Source organism: Nicotiana tomentosiformis, chromosome 7 (assembly GCF_000390325.3).
Source record: "Nicotiana tomentosiformis chromosome 7, ASM39032v3, whole genome shotgun sequence".
Lineage (NCBI taxonomy): Eukaryota > Viridiplantae > Streptophyta > Magnoliopsida > Solanales > Solanaceae > Nicotiana > Nicotiana tomentosiformis.
The window spans coordinates 99,977,879-100,003,525 of record NC_090818.1 but is presented as its reverse complement, the minus strand read 5'-3'; the positions used below and the strand labels follow the sequence as shown (position 1 = coordinate 100,003,525).

The 25,647-nt window shown below is 35.6% G+C and overlaps 1 protein-coding gene across 1 annotated transcript; it reads left to right on the top strand.

Moving 5' to 3' along the window:
- Positions 1-18,435: 18,435 nt before the first annotated feature.
- LOC104120935 (protein SCO1 homolog 1, mitochondrial) lies at positions 18,436-23,931 on the top strand. Its single transcript, XM_009632807.4, has 7 exons — positions 18,436-18,691; positions 18,994-19,203; positions 20,259-20,349; positions 21,363-21,575; positions 22,403-22,489; positions 22,591-22,723; positions 23,544-23,931. The coding sequence occupies exons 1-7, from the start codon at positions 18,560-18,562 to the stop codon at positions 23,659-23,661; spliced, it is 984 nt and encodes a 327-aa protein (XP_009631102.1). The 5' UTR covers positions 18,436-18,559; the 3' UTR covers positions 23,662-23,931.
- Positions 23,932-25,647: the final 1,716 nt, after the last annotated feature.

Sequence of the window (25,647 nt, the reverse complement as noted above, 5' to 3'; positions counted from 1 at the left end):
TAAGGCTAAACGCTGCCTTTTCTTTGCATAGGGCTAAGCACTGCCCTCATTTTATTGCATGAGACTAAACACTATCTCCATTATTGCACGAGGCAAAGCACTGCCTCCATCATTGCATAAGGCTAAACGCTGCCTTTCTTTGCATCGGGAAAAGCATTGCCCTCATCGCATACAAGACTAAGCCTTGTCTCATCTCATTGTCACATATGACTAAGCATTACCTATTTCCTCTATCAAACGATTGATATCACCGCATCTTCGCATTTCATGGGCTAAAATATCGCCATGTTGTCTGAAGGCACCATAGTCTGAAGGCATCATCCTCATAGCCCGAAGACACCATGCCATGGCTAGAGGATCTCTCAAAACTGCATTCAAAGGCGTCATAGTCCAGAGGCACCATCCGCATGGCCCGAGGACACCATTTCATGGCCTGTGAATCCCTTATCATACGCTTCATGGCCCAGGACGTCATAGTCTAAGGACAACATCCTCATCGTCCAAAGACAACTCTCATGGTCCGAAGGGAATTTGCATCATGTTTAACTTTTTGCAATAACCCATATATATTCACGTGCATCATGTTTAAAGTTTTTGCAGGTAACTCAGGAGGTAACCGTTCTACAAACAGGAGCAATTCTTGCTCCGGTTTCCGTTCACAACGTTCACATCCTTCGTAACTGATAATCAGCAATTGATTACCCTTTGTTCTATAACCGTTCAAATATCTGCCTTGTACATCCGTAACGTTCAAATTCGAATTCATAGCTCCACCTGAAATCATCTGTTGATCACGACGATATCGCTTCCAAAAGACCCTTTTCGAAACATGCGACCACTCTTATAGCATTACATCGGTTTCGTTCGCCGTTGGATCCAGAACTACACGCGGCTTGATTCTCGTAATACTAATAATATGTAGTCAACTCAAGAACCAGGGTTCGGCCCCCATTTTTATTTTCAAAATACATCATTCTTCACTCGCTTCGGACAAAATTGGTCATCATTTTCTTTACCCGACAACTCTTTCATCATTCCCGGGTAAAGAGGGGCAGCTGTTGATACCTAATTTTGCCCTCATATTTTTATAAACATCATATATGTTTAAAAATATCATTCTTGTATCATCACCAATTTTCTATAATTTTTTATAATTTCTAAAAGCTTTAAAATTGATTTTCTTGCATTTAAATTACTCGAATATGTATTGATTACCCTTTAAATTATTTTGTGGTGACTTAATCATCTGAATTTAGTATTTTCATCCACATATATGTCTCATAATATTTTATTTTGTTTTTATATAATTATATTTATATTTTAAAGCTATTTTATATAATTTTACAATAATAGCCTATATTCTATACATAATTATATTTATTATATTATTTCAATCAAAATAGCTTTTCTCATATTTTTATAATGTTAAGTTTTTATTTTACTGCACGAACAATATTTTTATTATTTATTAATTATTTTATAATTTATTCTTAATGAATTTCGTGTATTTAAATTGTACCCCAATTTTGAGCTAATTTCGAACCAAATCAAGGTCCAAAACAGCTGGCCCATCTCCATCAAGCCTCAGAAGCCCAATCCAAATAACCCATGTGACCAACCCGGCCGCAACCCATTGCATTTGACCCGCCCCGTTTCTTAGCCAATCCTGGCCGTTGATCTTCAATGATCAACGGCCCATAATAAATCTCCATCTTTCCTTATATCCCCACAATCAAACCCTAGAGACTATTCTCCCAAATCCGCCTTTGCATTCTCTCATCTCTAAACTCTATCTGCCTCTTCCCAAATCCCCTAAAAACCCGGCTAAATCATGAAATTCTTTCACGATTTGCTTACCTTATTTGCGCTGTCTCATTATCATTCATACACTTGTGGTGTTACTTAGTACTTTCATGATTTTGGCAAGTATTACCTCTCCGAATTGATTGCAATCATCCTCAACCTACAAGATTTAGATGAAAATCCGTCTGTATACGCTCTCAACAGGGTCGTATGGGTCCGATTCACCGAGATTCATGGCTAATTTTGACCATTTGTCAAACTAGGGTTTGTAAGATTTTTTTACCTATTTTGATTCGGAATAGGCTATGCATGTGACTTTCCTTGTTCATGCTTAACTTGATTGATTCTCTTTCCTTATTTATGTTTGATTACTTATTTTCCATATGTTTCTTGTTCGATTTCTACCACTATACAACCCCTCCCCAATTTTCCCTTTGGACAGACCTTAATCACCTTAAGAACTATTCTCTCGCTCTCACTTATTCTATACTATTCTGAAATTGAGCTCTTGGCCGGCTAAAAGCCAAGGCTACCGGATTCTGTTCACCTTCCTCCAGTGCAAGCATTACTGTCTATTTCGAGGCTCCTGTGAACTCTAAAGCACTGGGGAGTTGGGATTTTACTGGTCTTCAATAATCACAGCTATTCTTGAGATTTTTGAGTTCTTCATCCTTTTTTTAGTTTGTTTGCAACTGGTTAGTACACTATACTCTCGTAATTTTATTACTTTCTGATTGTGTGCATTTCTCTGGGTGTTTTATATCATGCTATCTCAAACATGCTCTAATTTTGACTTTTGCTAAGTGATACATGATGTTACTAGGCTTGCAACTAAACCTGATTAATGTTCATCAAATGTTGTTTGGACTTCTCGGAAGTTATGTCTGTCTAGAAGTATTTTTCTTCTTGTCGAATCCCTTACCCATCACCTGCTGTCATGTTGTAACTATGGGATGACATTACATGAATACTTAGCCTAGCATGCTTTTCCTTGACCTTGTTGGCCTTAATGCTTGCCTATTGTAGATAACCAAGTTGCTTGAATGTTTGTCTTCATGTTTAAGCTTAATTGACTATGCAAGACTATTGTTGTTTTGATTGGGACTCTTCTAGGAAATTAATACATACCTAGAACCTATGCCAAATCTTCTATGTATACCTGATATTCCCTTAAACCAACTTGTGATCATATGAACTCTATATGCTAATGATGTTGCAATGCCAAAGCATACTCATTCTTTGCTTTGATGCTTTGTACTCGCCTATTATTTGAGACTCCTAGGATGAATTTCAATCCCTGTCTTGTTTACTCTTCTTTATACGATGCTTGCTTACTTGACTTGCCTAAAAATCAGCCTCTTTTCATATGAATGCTCCCTTATTGATAAACTGAGTTTGTTTGCCTGTCCCATATGTTAAGCTCTGCAAATTAGTTGTTCTCATTAGGTTCTTATGTTGAAGTTTTCATGTTAAGTCTACATCTCATTAGTCTTGCCCATGACATTGTTAGAATTTCATGTTCAAACCCCTGCTTAAGGCTCCTTAGGATGGTTTTGACCAGGCTTTGTTCTAGAACTTTATTTGAAATAGCCATGTTGCTCTTAAACTCTATTTCTGGAGTTACAACCACAAACCTTGCCGCATATGTATTTATATGACCTTATCTATAAGTCTTGGTTAGAAGTGTTTGTTGGTCACAACTTAAGGACTGAGTGTTTTAATTTTCAGAGTTGTTCAATTAACTCTGTGTGTAGTATCATCTGTATAGCCGAGCTTAACATACTTTGGGTAAGAAATTATTCGTCTGGGCCTGGTATGCTGGGCCTGCTTTGGTATTGGAAGTTTGAAGAACACTGTTTGCACTTGGAGTCTGGGCTTGCAGTCCACATGGAATTCTAAACCTATCTGAAGGCCCAATTGTTACTGGGTTATTGTGTATTCATATTTGTACTTGTAATTATACAATAAATTCTTTAATAATTTGTAACAAACGATGTGGGAGATTAGTAAAAAGGACTGGGGTACTCTAATACTTGCATGAGTGGGTAGAAAACATGCATATAGGGTCTATGTGTTCTGTTTGCTATTACGTCTATCTTGCCCTATTTGTGCACACTAATAGGAACCATGTCTATAGGAATCGCACACACTTTACCTAACTTGTCTATTACTCGTACACTATCTCAAGCATGTTAGTAATCGCTATACTTGATTTCATGTCTACCACTGTGCACTCTTAGACATTATGATATAGGAATCAAAAGCCTTGATTAATTATTAGAAAGCATGCCTATAAGATCTGATAATACATGTCTTCAATACTTTGCTCATCTAAATATCATGACTATAGAATTTTAATCTATTAATAAACTACTCCTGTTGTTCTCATTACACTGCCCCGCCTAGATGACATGTCTATAGGGATGAAGTGCTATAAAACCAGGTTCAATTGTCAATCATTATAAATCCTACCTATAGGATATTATCACTCGTCTAGAAAGCATGTCTATAAATCAACGTCGCTAATTCTGAGCTTTCAAACAGTTTTTACTGTCTTATTGTGTGAACAATTCAGAGATCATTTTTAACCGCCTATAATCTGCGAATTCATTAGTTAGAAACAACAATGATGTTTGTATAATACCAGAATTCAGAATCACCTAGAAACCATGCCTATAAGACTCTGAGTCTCAATTCTGAAACTATGTACTGCCTAAAATGCCCGCGTGCATTTGTTGCTTATGTGTGGAGGCTAATTTGGGCCTTTAATTATCTTTATGTGAAGTCCTATATGTTTTGAATGTCGCTTAGTTTTATCATTTTGGGCCACCTAGGTGAAGTCTAGAACCACCCAAATAGAGGTCCAAAGCCTCCTGGACCACAGGTATGGGACGGGTAGTGCACGCCTAGGATACGATTTAGAATTGAATTAGAGCGCCTTTAAGTAACAACCTCAACATAGTAATTGGGTAGCAGGAGATGATAGTTTGTGCCCGATGAATAATATGAGCAACCCCTACCTTAAGAGAGTGGCGAAGTATTATTTACATTGCACGGGGTGATCCTTTAGGCTAAAAAACTTAGGACCCCCATTTTCTTTATATACTTGTTATTTACACTTAGTCATCTAACATAGACCAATTGTAACGACCCGACTTTTCGTTTTAAGAAATTATATCCCGTCCAGTGACTTAAAGTCTCGAGAAGCTTCACAATATGTATTATGACCCGCGTGTGTGGTCGAGTTTGGTTTTCGGAAGATTCGGAATTTAATTTAAAGAAAAATTCTCATTTTGAAGCTTAAATGGAAAGAGTTGACCGGGGAGTTGACTTTTGAGCAAACGACCCCAGAATAGAATTTTGATGATGGCAATAACTTCGTATGATGATTTCGGACTTAGGCGTATGTTCGTATTTGGATTTGGAAGTCCGTAGGACAATTCGACACATTTTGGCGAAAGTTGGAAAATATAAGATTTTGGAAAAGTCCAACCGAAGGGTGAATTTTGATAACGAGGTTGAATTTTGATTTCGGAAATAGGAATATCTCCCTTACGTCAATTATGACTTGTGTGCAAAATTTGAAGTCATTCCGGATTGATTTGATACGTTTCGGTGCAAAATATAGAAGTTGAAAGATTTGAAAACTTATAATTTGATTTGATGCGCGATTCGTAATTCCGGCGTTGTTTGATGTGGTTTGAAGCCTCGACTAAGTTCGTATTGTATTTTGGGACATGTTGGTATAATTAGTTGAGGTCCCGATGGCCTCATGTGGATTTCGAAAGGTTAACGGAGCAATTCGGACTTGGAAGGAGCTGCTGGAAAATGGCAACAGCTGTTGGATTCGCACCTGCGGAATTTTGGGCGCAGGTGCGACCTCGAAGAAGCGAGGATTTCATCGCAGAAGCGAGCTAGGCAGAGCTGGAGGAAGGTCGCAGATGCGGACAGCCTTCCGCACCTGCGCAATCGCAGGTGCGATGTTTGCTACGCAGAAGCGACGAGGCAACGTTAAAGCGGAAATACTGCACACCTGCGATCAGCGCAAAAGCGGAAATGGCTCCGCAGGTGCGAGCTTTGTGGCTGGGCAGTGACCTCGCAGAAGCGTGCATTCACTCGCAAAAGCGAGCACGCAGAAGCAAAAAATCAGTCCGCAGGTGCGAAACTGGGCAGAAACATAAGGATTGAATGTGGTCATTTTTGGCATTTCGTTTTGGAATTTTTGGAGCTCGGATTTGGGCGATTCTGGAGGGATTCTTCACAAGCTTGACTTGGGTAAGTGTTCTATATCCTAAAGTGATTATATTTCATGAATCTATGATATATTCATCGTTTAATTCGGATTTAAATGGAAGAAATAAAGATTTTTGTAAAATCTTCCAAAAAAGAAAATTTAAGATTTGGAAGTCGAGTTGTGATTGGAATTCAATAAAATTGATATGGTTGAACTCGTATCGGAATGGGTGTTCGAATTTCATAAAAATTATGTCGGGTTCCAAGAGGCTGGTCCCGCGTTGACTTTTGTTGACTTTTTAGAATAAATTTTTAAGTAAACGTATTAGTATCCGGAATTGTTTCGGATGAATTTTAATGAAGTTATACAATTAATTTGGATAGATTTGAGCGGTCTGGAGGTCAATTCAAGCAAGAAGGCGATTTTGGAATATCGGCATAACTTCAAAAAGGTAAGTGTGTATCTTAACTTCGAGTGGGGGAATTATCCCTTAGGCATTGAGTCTTATGTGCCATTTGTGAAATGTGAAAAGTCGTGTACGCGAGGTGATGAGTACGTACTCGGGCTTATACATGCAAAATTTATTGAATTAAAGTCTTAGGCATTATTGTATAATAAATTGAGAAATTGTGGAAAATTATTAAATCATCTGTTTGCCATGCCTAAATACTTATTGTTGAATTTGTTTTTATATGACAATTTGATGTGATTGTTACTTGATTATTTATGTAATTCCGTGAATTTGCTGGATTGATAATTATTGGAATTTAATTTCATTATGGATTTTTCCCTCTGCAAATAATTAATTAAATGAGCTTAAGAAGAGGTGCTTATATAATTATCTAAATTTGGATTAATAAAGGTTTTGCTTTATGCTAAGTATTTTCTATCTCTGTTGATTGTCTTTGGGGTGTTATATACATTTTTGTGGAGCCTTGGGCTATTTGTTGTGAAATTAATTGATTTCGTTATATTTTTGAAATTTGGTTGTGGCCATTGGAAAAATTGTGATATGAATTGATTTTATTATGTTGCTGTGATATTTTCCCGTGTAAATTGTTGTGTTGTGTGAATTGTTATTTTGGGGAGATAAGGGTGGCATTTCACCGTTGATATTATGTGGCTATAAGGGTGACATTTCACTGTTATGTTTGTTGGAATATTGTCTGGGCGGAGCGATAAGGGTGGCTATAGGAGCGATAAGGGTGGCTATTGATATTGTCTGGGCGGAGCGATAAGGTTGGCTATAGGAGTGATAAGGGTGGCAATAGGAGAGATAAGGGTGGCTATTGTCAGGGACGATATGTGATGATGTGGGGTTGTGGTGTTGATGATTTTCATGTGATGTTGTCATTTTCTTGTGTTTGTTTTTACACCTTGTGCAATTTATCTTGTTGTTGGTAAATTGATAACAATCTGAATTATGTTGAAATTGAGAGCATGTGGTTATTTCCAAGCGAATTATAAAATGAAATGTGGTCACAAGGTGCCCGTAAGTAAATAATGAGAATATTTGGTACGTGAATTGTCTGTGCAATTGTGATATAAAATGAGGGCACGAGATGCCGGGGAAAATATGATAATTTAATTATGGGCACGAGGTGCCGTGGAAATATGAAAATAGGTTGAGACCCGTATTTTTATGATTATGAAATAAGGTGTCACATGGTGACTTTTTAATTGAAAGAATTATATTCAAAATATTTATTTGGAAGGATTTTTATTCAAAAAAAATTATATGAAAGAATTGTATTTTATAGATACTTATTTGAAGAAATTATATTTGGAAAGATTTATTGAAAGAATTATATTTGAAAAAAATAATTATTTGAGAAAACTACATTTGAAAGAGAGTTATTTGGAAGAATTATATGTGAAGATTATTTATTTGAAAAACTTGAATTTATTTGGGCGTACATGTATTTATTAATTGTTGAGTGATATTTATGGTATTCTTTGTATCTTAATGCGCATACCATTGGTTGTTTTATCCTGCCCTTATTGCTGTATGATTCCTAATATTTTGTATATTATATTGCACAGGTTATTAGACTAGTGAGTCTCTTAATTGTACCTCGTCTCTACTCCATTGAGGTTAGTCTTGATACTTAGTAGGTACTGACCGTGGTGTATTCATACTATACTTCTGCACATTTTTGTACAGAGCCAGGTATTGGAGATACCGGACTTGAGCAGAGTTAAAGCGCGATCGTAAGTATTCAAGGTAGAGCTGCTTGGGCGTCGCAGTCCCTTGGAGTCTTTTCATTTCATTGTATTGTTAATTAGTAATCAAACAGTATTGTATATTCGGTCCTCGTGATCATTCCATGTATTCAGTACTACCAGTCTTGGGAGGTTGTGTATTGTAATTATTTTCGCTGTTAGATTTTAATTCAAAAAAAATGGCTTCAGAATGTAATAGAAATCGGCTTACCTAGTCTTAGAGAGTAGGTGCCATCACGACGCCTGTGGTGGAATTTTGGGTCGTGACAAGTTGGTATCAGAGCTCTAGATTCATAGGTTCTACGAGTCACGAACGAGTTTAGTAGAGTCTTGCGGATCGGTACGGAGATGTCTGTACTTATCTTCGAGAGGCTACAGAACTGTTAGGAAATTTTCATTTCTTTTATTCCTTTCGTGCGAAATTTGTTGAATTTGGAATTTGAACCTTTATATCTCCATTCTCTCACAGATGGTGAGGACACGTGCTACTGGGTTAGCTGAACAGGCATCCGCACATACTGCTAGGGCTAAAAGAGGCCAGGGCAGAGGTAGAGGCCGAGGTAGAGGTCGAGGAAGGGCACGTGCTGCGACTAGAGCACCTGTCAGAACAACAGTTGAGAAGCCACTAGTAGCTCCAGTTGGGGGACAGGTACCAGAAGCACCTGTTGTTACCCCCGGACTTCAGAAGACCTTAGCACAGTTCCTGAGTATGCTTGGTACATTAACTCAGGCGGGATTGATCTCTGTTGCACCAAATATTTCGCAGATTGGGGGAGTAACTCAGACTCCTACCACAACTCCAGAGCAACAGGTTCACGTTGGTCAGGTTCCGGGTGTAGTACCGGTACAACCATTTATTCTGGTTTGTCTTGAGGTCAGGCCCGAGGCATTAGAAGAAGAACAAAAGAGACTTGAAAGGTTTAAGAAATATGATCCACCAACTTTCAGTGGCACAGCTACAGAGGATGCCCAAGGATTTCTGGAAAATTGTCACTGTATTCTCCGCACCATGGGTATTGTGGAAGTGAGCAGAGTTGCCTTTACTATATTTCAACTGTCAGGCGCAGCATATCGGTGGTGGCAAATCTATGAAGAAAGTAGACCAGCCGATGTAACACCACCAACTTGGGCTCAATTTTTGGAAATGTTCTTGAAAGAGTTTGTTCCCAAGACTCTCCAAGATGTGTGGCGCACAGAGATCGAACGGCTGCGTCAGGGCACTATGACAGTGTCAAAATATGCTATCAGGTTCAGTGAGTTAGCCCGTCATGCACCTATCTTAGTTCCTACAATTAGAGAACGGGTCCGCAGATTCATTGAGGGGCTCGATTATGATATTAAAATATGCGTGGCTCGAGAATTGCAAACTGATACTCCATTTCAACAAGTAGTGGAGATTGCAAGGAAGATTGAGGGTGTTTTAGGCGAGGAAAGGGAGTCTAAGGAAGCCAAAATGTCTCGAAGATCTGGAGGGTTCAGTGGATTTTACTCTTCAGCTAGAACCCATTATAGCGGAGGCTCGAGCAGTCGATCAGCTCAGTCCGCACATCAGATTACTCGGAGTGCTCTAGTTTACAGTGCACCACCGACACGAGATTCTTACAGTGGTTATTCCAGTTATTCGGCACAGACTCAGTACGAGCAGTCGTGACATCAGAGGGGTTGTTATGAGTGTGGTGATACTAGGCATATCATGAGAGCTTGTCCCAGACTTGGGAAGGGTGGATTTCATCAGAACACTCCAGCTACAAGCTTTATTCCAGTCGATACTCCACGTGCACAGTCAGCTAGAGGTAGAGGACAGGCGGGTAGTGGGCGCTTAAGAGGTGGAGGCCCGACCCATTGATTTAATCACTATGATTTAGCTGAGGACAAAACACCAGATGGTGTTGTTACAAGTACAATCCTGATTTTATTATAAAAGGATTTTTTCTTAATTTGATTCGGTTCTGAATATAGAGGTGAGTCCTCCTATTATGCTCCACTTATGGTGAGCTTCGTAAATTTGTGACTCACTTATATGTTTATCCCTGTTGGGAGATTTAAAGATATGAGCCCGTGTTTGTTATTTTATTTCTGTACACCATTGAGGGCTATAAGTCCAAAAGTAATTTTTATTATTCATTACAGTGGGTTTAATATGCGTCGGAATAATTGATTCCAATTTTTATGAATTATATTCCCTACCGGTATGAGGGTTCGTTATGTGTTATGAAAAATGTTTATGAAATTTATTGAAAAGAAGAAAGAAAGGAAATTGAAATTTCAGTTGGCACAATGTACAAAATACTTGTGATTCGGAGTTGAGGACAAGATCCTCGTATTTTTATATGGTGTGAAATATTTAAACCGGGTTGCAAGCCGCGATGAAAGTTATATAAGGACGAGGTCCATGTGGTGAAATATTTATAAGTTTAAAATTCTCCTTTGTGAAATTTAATTGTACAATAGATATACTTGAATAGCTTAGGCTCGATGGTTAGGATTTATTGTAAGGGCAAAACGGTCAAATGAACCGTGCCCGCGTAGGCCACCTTAGCGATAATACAAGCTTTTACACGCTTTCGATCATGTGCTTTACACACAGAAATGAAAGAAAGTTTCCACCTTTCTATTCAGTGTTTTTGCTTCTTCAAACATAGAGCCTAAGGGCTACCCCTATTCGAGGACTATCGATCCTAAGGGCTACCCCTATTTGGGGACTATTGAGCCCAAGGGCTACCCTACTTGGGGACTGTTGTCCGAAATAAGTTCATGAAACTCAGTCTACCAAACCCCGGAGTTAGGGAGTCATGCCTGATAGGCTTATTTGATAATTCTTGTATATTTTTCTGTGCATATTCAACCATTTTGGTGCTGTCAACATTGAGTTTTAACCTATGAGATGTGTGCCCAGGTGGCGTTAAATGTGACTCATTAATCCGAGTAAGTAATCATGAGGTCTTCATGCCTCACGTTCTGTTGTCATTGTTGTGAAAACTCGAAATGAGGTGGTGGTTAATATGAGATTAATTGATGATGCTGGAATTAATTATGAACAGCTTTTAAGACCAGAGATGTGGTGATGAGCATACATATGATGTGCTTCATGTCCTGATAGCATTATGATAATGCAGTGCTTGTAATGCTGAGATTGTGTTATTGCTATATACCTTGTGGTATTGTGTTGGGTTGTGGATGTGTTGTTTTGGTGTTACTCTGGCAAGTGGATAGGCCCAATTACAGAGGAGACTCTGCCGAAATTTCTGAAAAATTTGGGAGTTAGTAAATTTTGTTTTTTGGAGGATTGAGATTTTCAAAGGAAGAGATAAGTTATGTTATGTGTTTGAGGGCGCATGACCCTAAGCAGGGAAGAATGAAACACCCCAGAAATATTTTGAAGTACTTCAACACTATCAAGAAAATTGATGTGTGCGTAGGCACGAGTTTCTATAGCCAGTTGAGACTAATACCGTGCGTTGTTGTGAAAAAAAACAGACCTTTTGAAATGTTGGAGTGTAAGAAATCGATCTTAAAGTTTACAAATATGGATAAAAGAAATAATCTCAAATTAGATGATGTTGTCGGGCTTATCTCAAATGCGGTAACGTGGAATCAACCGTGAGTTTATGTGTAAAAGTAAAAACATCAATTGGGTAACCTCAGAATAATTCTTAGAACGTTCGAGGACGAACGTTTATTTAAGAGGTGGAGAATGTAACGACCCGACTTGTTGTTTTAAGGAACTACGCCCCGTCTAGTGACTTAAGGTCTCGAGAAGCTTCACAATACGTATTATGACCCGCGTGTGTGGTCGAGTTTGGTTTTCGGAAGATTCATAATTTAATTTAAAGAAACATTCTCATTTTGAAGCTTAAATGGAAAGAGTTGACCGGGGAGTTGACTTTTGAGCAAACGACCTCGGAATAGAATTTTGATGATGGCAATAGCTTCGTATGATGATTTCGGACTTAGGCGTATGTTCGGATTTGGATTTGGAAGTCCGTAGGACAATTCGACATATTTTGGAGAAAGTTGAAAAATATAAGATTTTGAAAAAGTCCGACCGAAGGGTGAATTTTGATAACGAGGTCGTATTTGGATTACAGAAATGGGAATAGCTCCCTTACGTCAATTATGACTCATGTGCAAAATTTGAAGTCATTCCGGATTAATTTGATACGTTTCGGCGCAAAATATAGAAGTTGAAAGATTTGAAAACTTATAATTCGATTCGATGCGCGATTCGTAATTTCGGCGTTGTTTGATGTGGTTTGAAGCCTCGACTAAGTTCGTATTGTATTTTGGGATATGTTGGTATAATTGGTTGAGGTCCTGATGGCCTCAGGTGGATTTCGAAAGGTTAACATAGCAATTCGGACTTGGAAGGAGCTGCTGGAAAATGGCAGCAGCTGTTGGATTCGCACCTGCGGAATTTTGGCCGCAGGTGCGACCTCGCAGAAGCAAGGATTTTGTGGCAGAAGCGAGCTAGGCAGATCTGGAGGAAGGTCGCGGATGTTTGCTACGCAGAAGCGACGAGGCAACGCTAAAACGGAAATGCTGCACACCTGCGATCAGCGCAGAAGCGGAAATGGCTCCGTAGGTGCGAGCTTTGTGGTTGGGCAGTGACCTCGCAGAAGCGTGCATTCGCTCGCAAAAGCGAGCACGCAGGTGCGAAAAATCAGTCCGCAGGTGCGAAACTGGGCAGAAACATAAGGATTGAATGTGGTCATTTTTGGCTTTTCGTTTTGGAATTTTTGGAGCTCGGATTTGGGCGATTCTGGAGGGATTCTTCACAAGCTTGACTTGGGTAAGTGTTCTATATTCTAAAGTGATTATATTTCATGAATCTATGATTATATTCATCGTTTAATTCGGATTTAAATGGAAGAAATCAAGATTTTTGTAAAATCTTACAAAAATAAAAATTTAAGATTTGGAAGTCGAGTTGTTATTGGAATTCAATAAAATTGGTATGGTTGAACTCGTATCGGAATGTGTATTCGGATTTCATGAAAATTATGTCGGGTTCCGAGAGGCGGGTCCCGCGTTGACTTTTGTTGACTTTTTGGAATAAATTTTTAAGTTAACGTATTACTATCCGGAATTGTTTCCGATGAATTTTAATGAAGTTATACAATTAATTTGGATAACTTTGAGTGTTCCGGAGGTCAATTCAAGCAAAAAGGCAATTTTGGAATATCGGCATAACTTCAAAAAGGTAAGTGTCTTACTTAACCTCGAGTGGGGAATTACCCCTTAGGCATTGAGTCTTATGTGCTATTTGTGAAATATGAAAAGCCGTGTACGCGAGGTGACGAGTACGTACTCGGGCTTATACGTGCAAAATTTATTGAATTAAAGTCTTAGGTCTTATTGTGTAATAAATTGGAAAATTATTAAATCATCTGTTTTCCATGCCTAAATACTTATTGTTGAATTTGTTTTTATATGACAATTTGATGTGATTGTTACTTGATTATTTATGTAATTCCGTGAATTTGCTGGTTTGATAATTATTGAAATTTAATTTCATTATGGATTTTTTTTCTCTGCAAATAATTAATTAAATGAGCTTAAGAAAAGGTACTTATATAATTATCTAAATTTGGATTAATAAAGATTTTGCTTTATGCTGAGTATTTTCTATCTCTGTTGATTGCCTTTGGGGTGTTATATACATTTTTGTGGAGCCTTGGGCTATTTGTTGTGAAATTAATTGATTTCGTTATATCTTTGGAATTTGGTTGTGGCCATTGGGCAAATTATGATATGAATTGATTTTATTATGTTGCTGTGATAATTTCTCGTATAAATTATTGTGTTGTGTAAATTATTATTTTGGGAAGATAAGGGTGGCATTTCACCGTTGATATTATATGGCTATAAGGGTGGCATTTCACTGTTATGTTTGTTGGAATATTGTCTGGGCGGAGCGATAAGGGTGGCTATAGGAGCGATAAGGGTGGCTATAGGAGTGATAAAGGTGGCAATAGGAGCGATAAGGGTGGCTATTGTCAGGGACGATATGTGATGATGTGGGGTTGTGGTGTTGATGATTTTCATGTGATGTTGTGATTTTCTTGTGTTTGTTTTTACACCTTGTGCAATTTGTCTTATTGTTGGTAAATTGATAACAATCTGAATTATGTTGAAATTGAGAGCATGTGGTTATTGCCAAATGAATTATAAAATAAAATGAGGGCACGAGATGCCGAGAAAAATATGATGATTTAATTATGGGCACGAGGTGCCGTGGAAATATGAAAATGGGTTGAGACCCGTATTTTTATGATTATGAAATGAGGTGTCACATGGTGACTTTTTAATTGAAAGAAATATATTCAAAATATTTATTTGGAAGGATTTTTATTCAAAAAGAATTATATGAAAGAATTGTATTTGAAAGATATATATTTGAGGAAATTATATTTGAAAAGATTTATTGAAAGAATTATATTTAAAAAAAATAATTATTTGAGAAAACTACATTTGAAAGAGAGTTTATTTGGAAGAATTATATGTGAAGGTTATTTATTTGAAAAACTTGAATTTATTTGGGCGTACATGTATTTATTAATTGTTGAGTGATATTTATGGTATTCTTGTTGTCTTGATGCGCATACCATTGGTTGTTTTATCCTGCTCTTATTGCTATATGTTTTTTAGTATTTTATATATTATATTGCACAGGTTATTAGACTAGTGAGTGTCTTGACTGTACCTCATCTCTACTCCATTGATGTTAGTCTTGATACTTACTGGGTACCGACCGTGGTGTACTCATACTTACTGTAGAGCTGTTTGGCCATCGCAGTCCCTTGGAATTTTTTCATTTCATTGTACTGTTAATTTGTAATCAAACAGTATTGTATATTCGGTCCTCGTGATCATTCCATATATTCAGTTAGAGTTCGTGATTCAGTACTACCAGTCTTGGGAGGTTGTGTATTGTAATTATTTCCGTTGTTAGTTTTTAATTCAAAAAAAAATGGCTTCAGAATGTAATAGAAATCGGCTTACCTAGTCTTAGAGACTAGGTGCCATCACGATACTTGTGGTGAGATTTTGGGTCGTGACACCAATGTAGTTGTATCCTTGTAATCATTAAGAATTTGTACCAATTCTCATGTGTTACGATAAGATTCCTTGACTTCTATACTTCCCTTTGTTTATTTGATCACCAAGCCTAATAACATAATACACATAGTTTAAAGTTTGGTCGGAACCCACGTTGTGGACCTCGAGGTAATTTGAGTCCTTACCCGATATTTGGTGACGCGGACTAGTTAAAACAGAGTTATTTGTAAATAGGTGCCCTAACGCACCTTAAAAATCGTTAGGTGGCGACTCTTCTCTTTTAATTACCTTCCTTTAAAAGAGTTGTCACACGTCAAAGCCCGCTTTTGCGAGAAAACGGGTCGTGACAACAGCCATTCACTATAAAAGTCAAGTTTTCCTTGAAGCCGATTTTGTAAGTTATATTTTACCTCTCTATAATAACTTTTTACCTATAACAACAACAACCATAATTATGGCAGAACGCTCTTTGTAAAATTACCCCTCTATACCAGCCATATAGAATCTTTAATAATACTAATAATAATTCTTAATATCTAAACATAATATTTTTTATTAAATAAAGTTTTCATCTTGCATAATACATAAGATTTGAAGATTTGCACATGATATTCTTTTTTGGAAAAATGCCAAAAATATTAGATAGAAAATTTAATTGTTAAGCTCTTAGACTATCTTCAAGGGAAAGTTATTGGATACCCGTTTGCTACAAAATTAGGCACAAATCTTTGGCAGTTCAAGCACTATGTCTCTACTAAGAGAATGGAGTCTACGAAATAAGCTATAAGTGCAAAGTTCTTCCATCAATCTTGAAAGAATTTATTTTTCAAATAACCTTAAAATATGTGCTCAGAGTTTAAATCTTTGTATGTTTACTTATGAATTTATTAATAATGTATTAGCTTTTTTAAATATTTAATTAGTGAAATATGCATATCATTTGAGATTTAAAATATTAAATTTTTTTTTATCTTTTATATGTAACATTAAAAAAAAAAAAAATTAATTTTTGGATAAATTTTATCTATAGCAGCCAAAAAATATTTAAATATCAAATGTTGTTATAGGTGTATAACAGTCATTCACTATAAAAGAAAAAAATTATCGGAACAAACGATGATGTTATAGAGAGGTTTGACTGTAATTTAACTATTTTCCTAATAGTTAGGACTTTTTATTTTTCTAATATTTAGGACTTTGCAATCAATTAAAATTATAGTTATTAAATATTTCCTCATTTGAACTATTTAGGAAGTCCTAATATTTAAGAATTTAAAATCAAGTAAGCTTTTGTTTATGTAAAAAACAAAATTCATATTTGAATTGAATAAAATAACTACTACCGTGTAATTATAATTATGTTTCTTCCATATAGAATAAATAATCCTAATTCCACACAAAGAACGTTCGATATACATAATTAATACAAACAAACCAAAACGTCCTTAGTAAATTACGAAGCTTAAAAGTATAAAAGAGCAAAGCCAAATATTGTATTTATCGGAAAACAACGAAGATTTTGGTTTTGAAAAAAATAGTTAGTGTTAGTTGAAATTATTTTGAAAACTAACATTTTGGTTAGTTGTCATGTTTTAAATTTGAAAATAAATATTCTCAAAGATAAATATAATTGTTGATATTCGAGAAAATAAACATGACAAAAAATATAAATATTAAAATACCTAACAACCTAAAAATTTATAGAGAAAGTTATATAGAGTTAATTGCCACATAGTGAAAATTGATTTATATACCAACTTTTATACCTTTTGAAAAACAAATATTTTTCTTCAAAAAGTAAAACTACGTTTAAATATTTGTCATGCAAAACTAAACCTAATTTTAATTTTTACGTGAATTTTATATATTTACTGCTTCTAGAATAGTATTAACGTAATCTTTTTAGAACCCATGAATTGCATATAATTTTATTACTTCATATACGTAGTTCTTTACTAATTTGTTGAAAATAATTACTATTATTTTTCTTATTGATTAAAGTAATAGCACAATTTGTATTTTCTCGGCGAGAGAAAAAGGCGTCTTTTGTTAGTTAGTTGACTTTATTTTGTGTTTTCTCTAATAAACTTAAGAATGTATAACTTTTCAAATAATATTTTACGGAATAGCTTAAATATTCAAGGGTTAATGCGTTCTTGCTAAAATAAAAAATAAAGAACCGTAATTTGTGAAATTGAAGTAATGATATTATAAAATTTTGTAATGACTTTTTAGTTGAATATATTGTCTGACATGATTGAGGTCTTATATGAGATATAGTTTCTATGTTTACTGTGTTAGCTTGATAGGTTCAACAATTACTATTTTCAAGAACTTATATTTTTTCTATAACTTTTTTTTATCACTCAAACATAACTTTTAATAGAATATTTATGTAATATTTTAATAGTTCATACTTATCGAGATAGTGTTCACGCGCAATCGTTCGTTTTTTTACCCTTTAAAACTAGCTTTCACGTTGGAAAAAATAATAATTTAAGTTATTTTCCTAAATTTTATGAATAATCATCTAAATTTTTTTCCTAATATTTAGGAATAATCACTTAATTATTTCTCTAGCACTTAGGACTTTGATCTAAAAAATTATGTTATTTAATCATATAAACTCTATTTAGATTTAGGGTATTGAATTCCAAGTACTTCACGATTTTTTTTTTATATTGGGTTTACGAGTATTGTTTTTGTTATAAGAGTTTAGGTTTAGTAGTCTTTATTTTTCTTTATTTGGTTTAAGAGTCCTTATTTTCCTTTTTTTTTTCCAGTTTTAGGAGTACTTTTTCAAGATTTACATCACTGGAATAAACGAGCATTGCATCTTCTTTAACATACTTTACTATTTCATATAAATTGTTCTTTTTGTACACAAATTTTAATTAATTAATGCGGAATACACGTGCAGCACAAATACACTAAAAGTTAGATTTAAACGCATTAAGATATATATATACGCACAAAATTAGATTTAAAGAACCACCGATATAAAAGTTGGGCATGAACATACATTCGTTTGCAACAACAAAAAGATGTAAAAAAATGTTTTTTTTAAAAAAAGAGACAAATAAGAAGAAATAAAATCAAATATATGTAAATAAAATAAAATAGGAAAAATAAAGAGAAAAAGAAAATTTGTTCTGTGGTTTTGGTAGGGTTTTTGACCTCTTTTCAAGATTCAACAATCTCTCTCACTCTCTGTGATTCCTCACAACAATTAACATAGCAATGGCGAAAGCAATATCCAGAAATCAGCAAATTCGCTATTTTCTGTATCACTCCATTTCTTCATCAAAACCTTCATTTCACAGCCTTTCAAAAGCTCTCCCCCACACCAAACCCCTACCCCTTTCTCCATTGGTAAGTCTTCATTTTATACTCAAAGTTTCAACTTTTTTCTAATCTCAAAGTAATCTTTTTTGTTTAATTTTGGGTATTATACTGAAAGCGTTCAACTTTTTTTTTTCTAGTTTCAGATTATTGGGCTGAAAAAAGTAATCTTTTTTGTTTAATATTTGGGTATCTATACTTGAATGAGTTTTTATAGTTTTTGATTAATGGGGCTGAAATTTTTTTATCTTTTGTTAGGTGGGTTTGTATACTTGAATGAGTTTTTATAGTTTTTGATTAATGGGGCTGAAATTTTTTTTATCTTTTGTTAGGTGGGTTTGGGGAATCTTGCATTACAGGCTATGAGTTCGGGTCGATTGGAGAGTGGATTGAATTGTTACAGGTCTCTTTGCACCTCTAATTCTGTTAATCAATCAAGTTCTGAGTCCAATGGATCCTCCTCTGGAGCTAATTCTGGAAAGAGTGAAAGTTCTGGTGGTTCTCAGAAGACTTCTGAACAGGGAAAGCCTATTCGGGGCAGTGTAAGTTTCTTTCTTTTTTTATTCACTGAGAGATATACTGCATTTATGTAGAGGCAGATTCAGGATTTTAGGTGACTGCACCCACTACTCAGAGGCGGAAGCAGCCTTATAGCACCTTGTTCATCTGAACCTAATACTTACGAAGCGAAATATAAAATTCACTAAAATTGCTATAAATAGTAGGTTCATACCCATAATTTTAAAAATATATAAGTTCAATGCTAAGAACCTTAAATGTAGAACCCGTAGAGTTTAAATCTTGGATTCGCTCTACCACTACTCCTATGCTACCAGTCGGTGCAAGATTAGTATTAATATAAAATATTCGAAATTAGTATCAACATGTTTTTTGAATAGAAGTTGTCGGTATATGCATGTAATTTATGTATGTATAGCGAGTCGAAGATAGTGTGTTGTGAAAACCTGCTGCCTAACACTTGCATCGGGATTACATTTATGTGTATCTTTTAGTAAAAAGTATATTTAATCATATGGAGCTGCGATTTTTTCCTGTATTTATATTGAGCTTGTAGTTCAGGTATAAGCTGCAGAGTTTTTGCTTAATTTGTGGGATCGATAGTTTCGAATTTCTGTTCTGCTTTTCAGTTGCTGCATTCTTGATGGGAAAGTAGTATGAATGCTAATTTAACTTCATTGATTATAGTAGGGTGTAAAGGCTTTTCATTTCTGTTTATAATAGCTGCATTTTTTATGACAAAAATATAGTATGACTGCTTATGCAACTTCAACTGTTTATAGTATGACTACATTTATGTTGTATGTTTTAGTAAAAGGTAGATTTGATCATATGGAGCTGCTTTTATTTGCTGAATTGATTGGGTATTGAACTTGTAGCTCGGGTATAAGCTGTTTGCTTAATTTGTGTGATTGAAAGTTCCACTTTTCTGTTCTGCTTTGGGTTAGCTGCATTCTTGATGGAAAAATAGTACGAATGCTAATGCAACATCATCTGTTTATAGTGGGGTGTAAAAGTTTTTCATTTTTGTTGTTTCGTAGAGCCTTAAATTGATAAGTAAATTAATTGACTTGTGCAGCCTGTTTCATGGATGAGCTTCTTTCTACTTGTTTGCACTGGAGCAGGATTGGTTTACTATTATGACAGGGAAAAGAAACGGCATATTGAAGGTAGATTACTATGGTGAGTTGTATTAGTTTTAGGAAAAGAAACTGTGGTTTGCTAATCACATAAAACACTGGGGTTTTTTTTTTTTGGCTCATTAGACTTCGGGTTTGAAGGCACCATGGAGGAGGATTAATATTTATAAGACCACGTGTCCGATTAGGCTGCTGGTTACCTGTCAATATATATGCATTTAGGTTTTCAGGTTGTAGCACTGCCTGACTCTGAGTATAGTTACAATGGTCTTGTGTGTGTGCGTGGGGGGGGGGGGGGGGCAGATACGGTAGAATGCAGAGGTCAGTAATTGAAGAATGGATATCAAAATTCAACTTCAGTGTGTTCCTTTTCTGCTTGTTTCCTTGGCATCTATCCATATCATCTATATGAGGGTTTCTAATTATGCTTGTTCGTTTGTCCACTACTGAATTCTTGTGCCCTTTTTTTTTTGGGGGGGGGGGACATGCTGGAAATTGTTATTCAGGAGGTTGGTTTTTGCAAAGAAATCTGGTGGTATAGTTTTTTCCTTTCTCTTCTTTTGGTGGAGTAAGTGCGTGCATTTTCAATAGTGTGGTACTGTGGTGGTATCATGAAAACACTGTTAAATGGCCTCCTGTTTTAAAATTTTAAACTATCACCATAGGTTTCTGCTTACCGTTACTTAAACAAAAGTATCTCTATTTAATGGAACAAAACCACTGAGGTTTAAATACTCATTTTATGAAATTTTGGGTTTTTAAGTGGAAGTCACATGAGGTACTTCGTCATACTTCAAATAAAAAATATTTGTATTTACTAGTAATATTTTTCTTCCCCTGTATTGATAAGCTTCTTTTATGATTATCCAAATAAAATTAAAGACCAATATATTACCCTTCCCTTTTGTTCCTTTTGTTCAGGGAGCGTTAAGTTTGCCGTACTAAACTTTTGCAGATAGTAAGATCATAGGCTTCAATATGTGTTCTTGCTCTCTAATTTCCTACCATTCTAGTTTGCTAATTAAGCTTGTTACTTGTTATAGATATCACCACTGCCTCAACTTCCGTAAAGCAAGGACCTTCCGCGGGAAAAGCAGCCATTGGTGGTCCATTTAATCTCATTGACCATAATGGAAAACCAGTAACTGAGAAAGACTTCTTTGGCAAGTGGACAGTTGTATATTTTGGTTTCACTCACTGTCCAGATATATGCCCAGATGAGCTACAAAAACTCGCTGCTGCAGTTGATAAAATTAGTAAGCCTTTTCATTATAGTTCTGTGCCCAAAATGGATGAAGTTTTGCATGATTATTGTGATTGGTCATTTCATCAACCACATCTTTTTCTTTCTGTTTTATATTTATTCTTCCTCTCACCTTTCATGTTAATGTCTGATTTTCCAAGTTTTAGTCCAGTCTTAATTCCCAATTTGTTTGGTCAAAGGGAGGTAATAATAACAGAACTAGAAGGACCTTCTGATTTCCAGTGTTGATTCAGTGAAGAAAAGCTGATCGTGCATAAAAAGTATCATGTAAATTGAATGAACTCAAACAATTAACCTTTTTCCTTGCTTCAATTGTAATTTCATGTTGTGTATGAAAATGTTCAAAGTGGTTTTAATATTCTCCTAAAGGAGATGTTCATTCTGCTACCTAGGGGAGAAAATGTAAGCTAATGTCGTAGCAGACTACAATACCGCAGCTACTGACTGTTTAACAAATCAAAAGGCAACTAGTGGCTGTATAGTTCCAATTTTTTTTTTTTGTTGTGAGAGAAAAGCCCATTAATTTATACTCTCTTATGTGATACACTTTGATTGTAAAGAAAGACTTTTGAAGCTTGTGGTCTAAAACAAGTCATAGTAATTTTTGTGGCTATAAATCATCTCATTAAGGGTAAAATAGGAAGTTTAAAGTTAAATTGTTTCTTAATATAGAAAGACACAAATTAAAAAGGAAAGTGCATCACATAAATTGGGACAGAGGGGGAGTAGTGTTTAGATGTCATGATGTCTTTTTCCTTTTAATTTTAAGCATATAGAGATATGTTAATCTCCTAATTCGTTAATATACTCAATATGCAGAGAAGTCAGGAATTCAAGTAATACCTGTGTTTATCTCAGTTGATCCTGAAAGAGATACGGTTGAGCAAGTACGTGAATATGTTAAAGGTGCGTTCTGGGTTGAACTGATTATATCTCGTGCATTGATTAGATATGCTTGTAAATATACTTGTAACGCTGCAACTGACAATTTTGTACTCAATGTTTAGAGTTTCACCCAAACTTGATTGGCCTCACTGGTACCCCAGAAGAGATAAAGAAAACGGCACGTGCTTATCGGGTTTACTATATGAAGACAGAAGAAGAAGGCTCAGATTACCTTGTTGATCACTCAATAGTCATGTATGTGTTACTTGATCCTAGCTGTGATTGCCACCTGTCTGTTTTAATTGCCTCTCAATTTCTATATATACAACCTTTATCAATACAAGCACACGTTGATTTTTTTCCGTCATGTATCATCAATCTGAAAAACATTACTTATAGTGGTTTTAGCTACCTAATTGCCATTTGATCACGTCAAGAGTGCACCTGTGCATGAACAAAGTCTCATGGAGTTGATGATCTTGTGGTGGAGTGATAAGTACTGCTTCATCCTTAACCAATGGTCTCGGGTTCAAGCCTTGGGTATGGAATCGCCTTTGTTAGATAGAGAGCGATTTACACCCAAATTTTATCATTTATCATAATCTGTTTGGTGTTTTATTAACTAAACCGATCTTGCCCTTTGGATAAATGACTAGAACATGATTGACTAATGAATTAGCAGTTCTAATTGACTAAAAAATTATAAGTTTCTTGGAATCATTTTTGGTCATTAATTCACAAAAACTATCTGTATTTCACATATTAATTCGTAAATGATGAAATTGGTTTCATAAACAATACAAAAATATTCTGTGTAGGCATCGAGTACTCCAAACTACTAGAGATGTAATTTAATCTCTTTTGATGGTAATTTGCATTTCTGTTTAGTGGCAAATATTTTGTCTCCCAATCTGCTTAAGTCATACAGATTGAGCATGCTTTAAGATTATCCGTCTCTCTTAGATCTTGAATGCTTAATGATATCTCTCTAAAATGTTTTGGATTATTCTTCCATTGAAAAGGTTATGTTACTTTAACACATGAATTTTGATGAGATTGATAATAAAATGTGCAGGTATCTTATGGATCCTAAGATGGAATTTGTGAAGTTTTTCGGAAAGAATAATGACGTCGACATGCTTACTGATGGCATAATTAATGAGATAAAGCAATATAAGCGAGTCAAGGCATAAATACTCGTGGAAGGGTCTAAGCTGTTGCTTGAGCATTAAGCATTGCATCTGGCGGAATATTTGTCGTGAATACATCAGAGAGATTTTTTTGAGTTACTTTAAAGCTTACATGACATTCAATTTCAGTATTTGAAGAAAATTGTTGCAGTTTGATGGTATACTGCAATCCTGAATTAGGAATGGTATTCGTTACAGTTCTACTGGCATTACTCTTGGCAACTAAGTAAACGTTGTTGTGTTTAATAATATAAGGTTGAAGTTTACCATTCATTTTGCAGTTCACAAGAAGTTATCTTTCTGCAGTGGGAATGATTTATTTAATCTGGTTGATTCCTTGAGCTCTTTGTGTTTATACTTGCCTCTGAAATACAAATGCTTATGATTACTTGTCAACTTTTCCCCCTAAATGCAAGGATATGAAATATTATGATACAATGAACTGAGAATTCTCTGATAGATTGTTGAGTAAGAGACGTATTACATATTTCTTGTAAGGAAAAAGGTAATTTATTATAATTTGTTTTTGATAATCAGGAAATGGCCGAGGCTAGTTGGCGCACAATTTGAAACTTGGTGGGTAATGAGCCTACGCCGACACCTGTCTACTTAAATACAAAGCGTTCAAAACTCGGTTTGAAACTTGGTGGGTAATGAGCCCACGTCGATACCTTTGTCTACTTAAATACAAAGCGTTCAAAACTCGGTGGATAATGAGCTTAACATACATCCTTCTCTAAAATTCTTGATGTGCACCTTTGTCTACTTAAATACAAAGCGTTCAAAACTCGGTGGATAATGAGCTTAACAGACATCCTTCTCTAAAATTCTTGATGTGCACTTAACTCAGACATTAAGAGCATAATTCACATGGATATAGTAAGTCTTCTTGAGATGCTTTAATGGTAGTCTTTATTTTTTTCCTTTCACTCGTAGTGTGGGGACTTTCGAAAGCCCGGACCATTCTATGCAGCTCACAAAAGAGTTTTATGAATTAGAAAAAACACTCAGCAATTCATGTAAAGATAAATCTGAACGAAAACACTGTTCAAAATCCGAAGAATATTCCGACATAATATACTGGAGTTCCAGTATAATATATCGGTCCAGCATAATATGCTGAAAGTCCATACACAAGTGCTCCAATCTCCAGTATATTATGCTGGAACTTTCCGCGTGTTGGAGTTCCAGCATAATATGTTGGAAGTTCATACACATGTGCATCAATCTCCAGTATATTATGCTGGACCGGTCCGTGTTGCAGCAAAATAGTGACTATTTTTCAATGACTTTGCAAACGCTGACTATTTTTGAATTACCAGTCCGAAAACTGGCTAGCCCGCGCTATTTTTACCAGCAATTTAGTACAATGAGTAGTTCTGGTTAACCTTCTAAAATTTAAATGATAATAATCAATTTGTACTAGAAGTTCTACATCTAGCCAAGACAATCACCTTTAGAGCTTCATAACGGTTGGTTTCTCTCACCTAGAGAGGCCACCTTAAGTTCCTTTCAAGATCATGCCATTGTTTTGGCACATTGGAAAATTTAGAGAAATACCAAAATCGTTCATAAGCTACATTGTTTAAATCTGGCAGGAGCAAAATCTCCATATCCTTGATTGCATCATCCCGTATTAGTAAATCTTCTTCATGTTTGTGATCTTCATTTGCAAGAAAATCTGCACACCCCACCCACGGGCTTCGTCGTACCCTGCCTACTCGTCCCGTACCAATTCGGTCGATTCGGAATGGATCGGTTAATATTGGAGCTTGGTCTTGACTCTTCTGTGTGGTATTCACATCTAGCAGTGATTGGAACATCTCGCAAAATCCAACCACTTCACCTACTTCATTGCCCCCAACTATTTCCCGTACCTCTATTGAAACAGAATGGTTTCATGTTGTACCTCTATTGAAACAGAATGATTTCTTTCATCACCTAGGAGGTCTTCACATAGTAGGTTGAAAAAATCCTTATTAGGAGGAA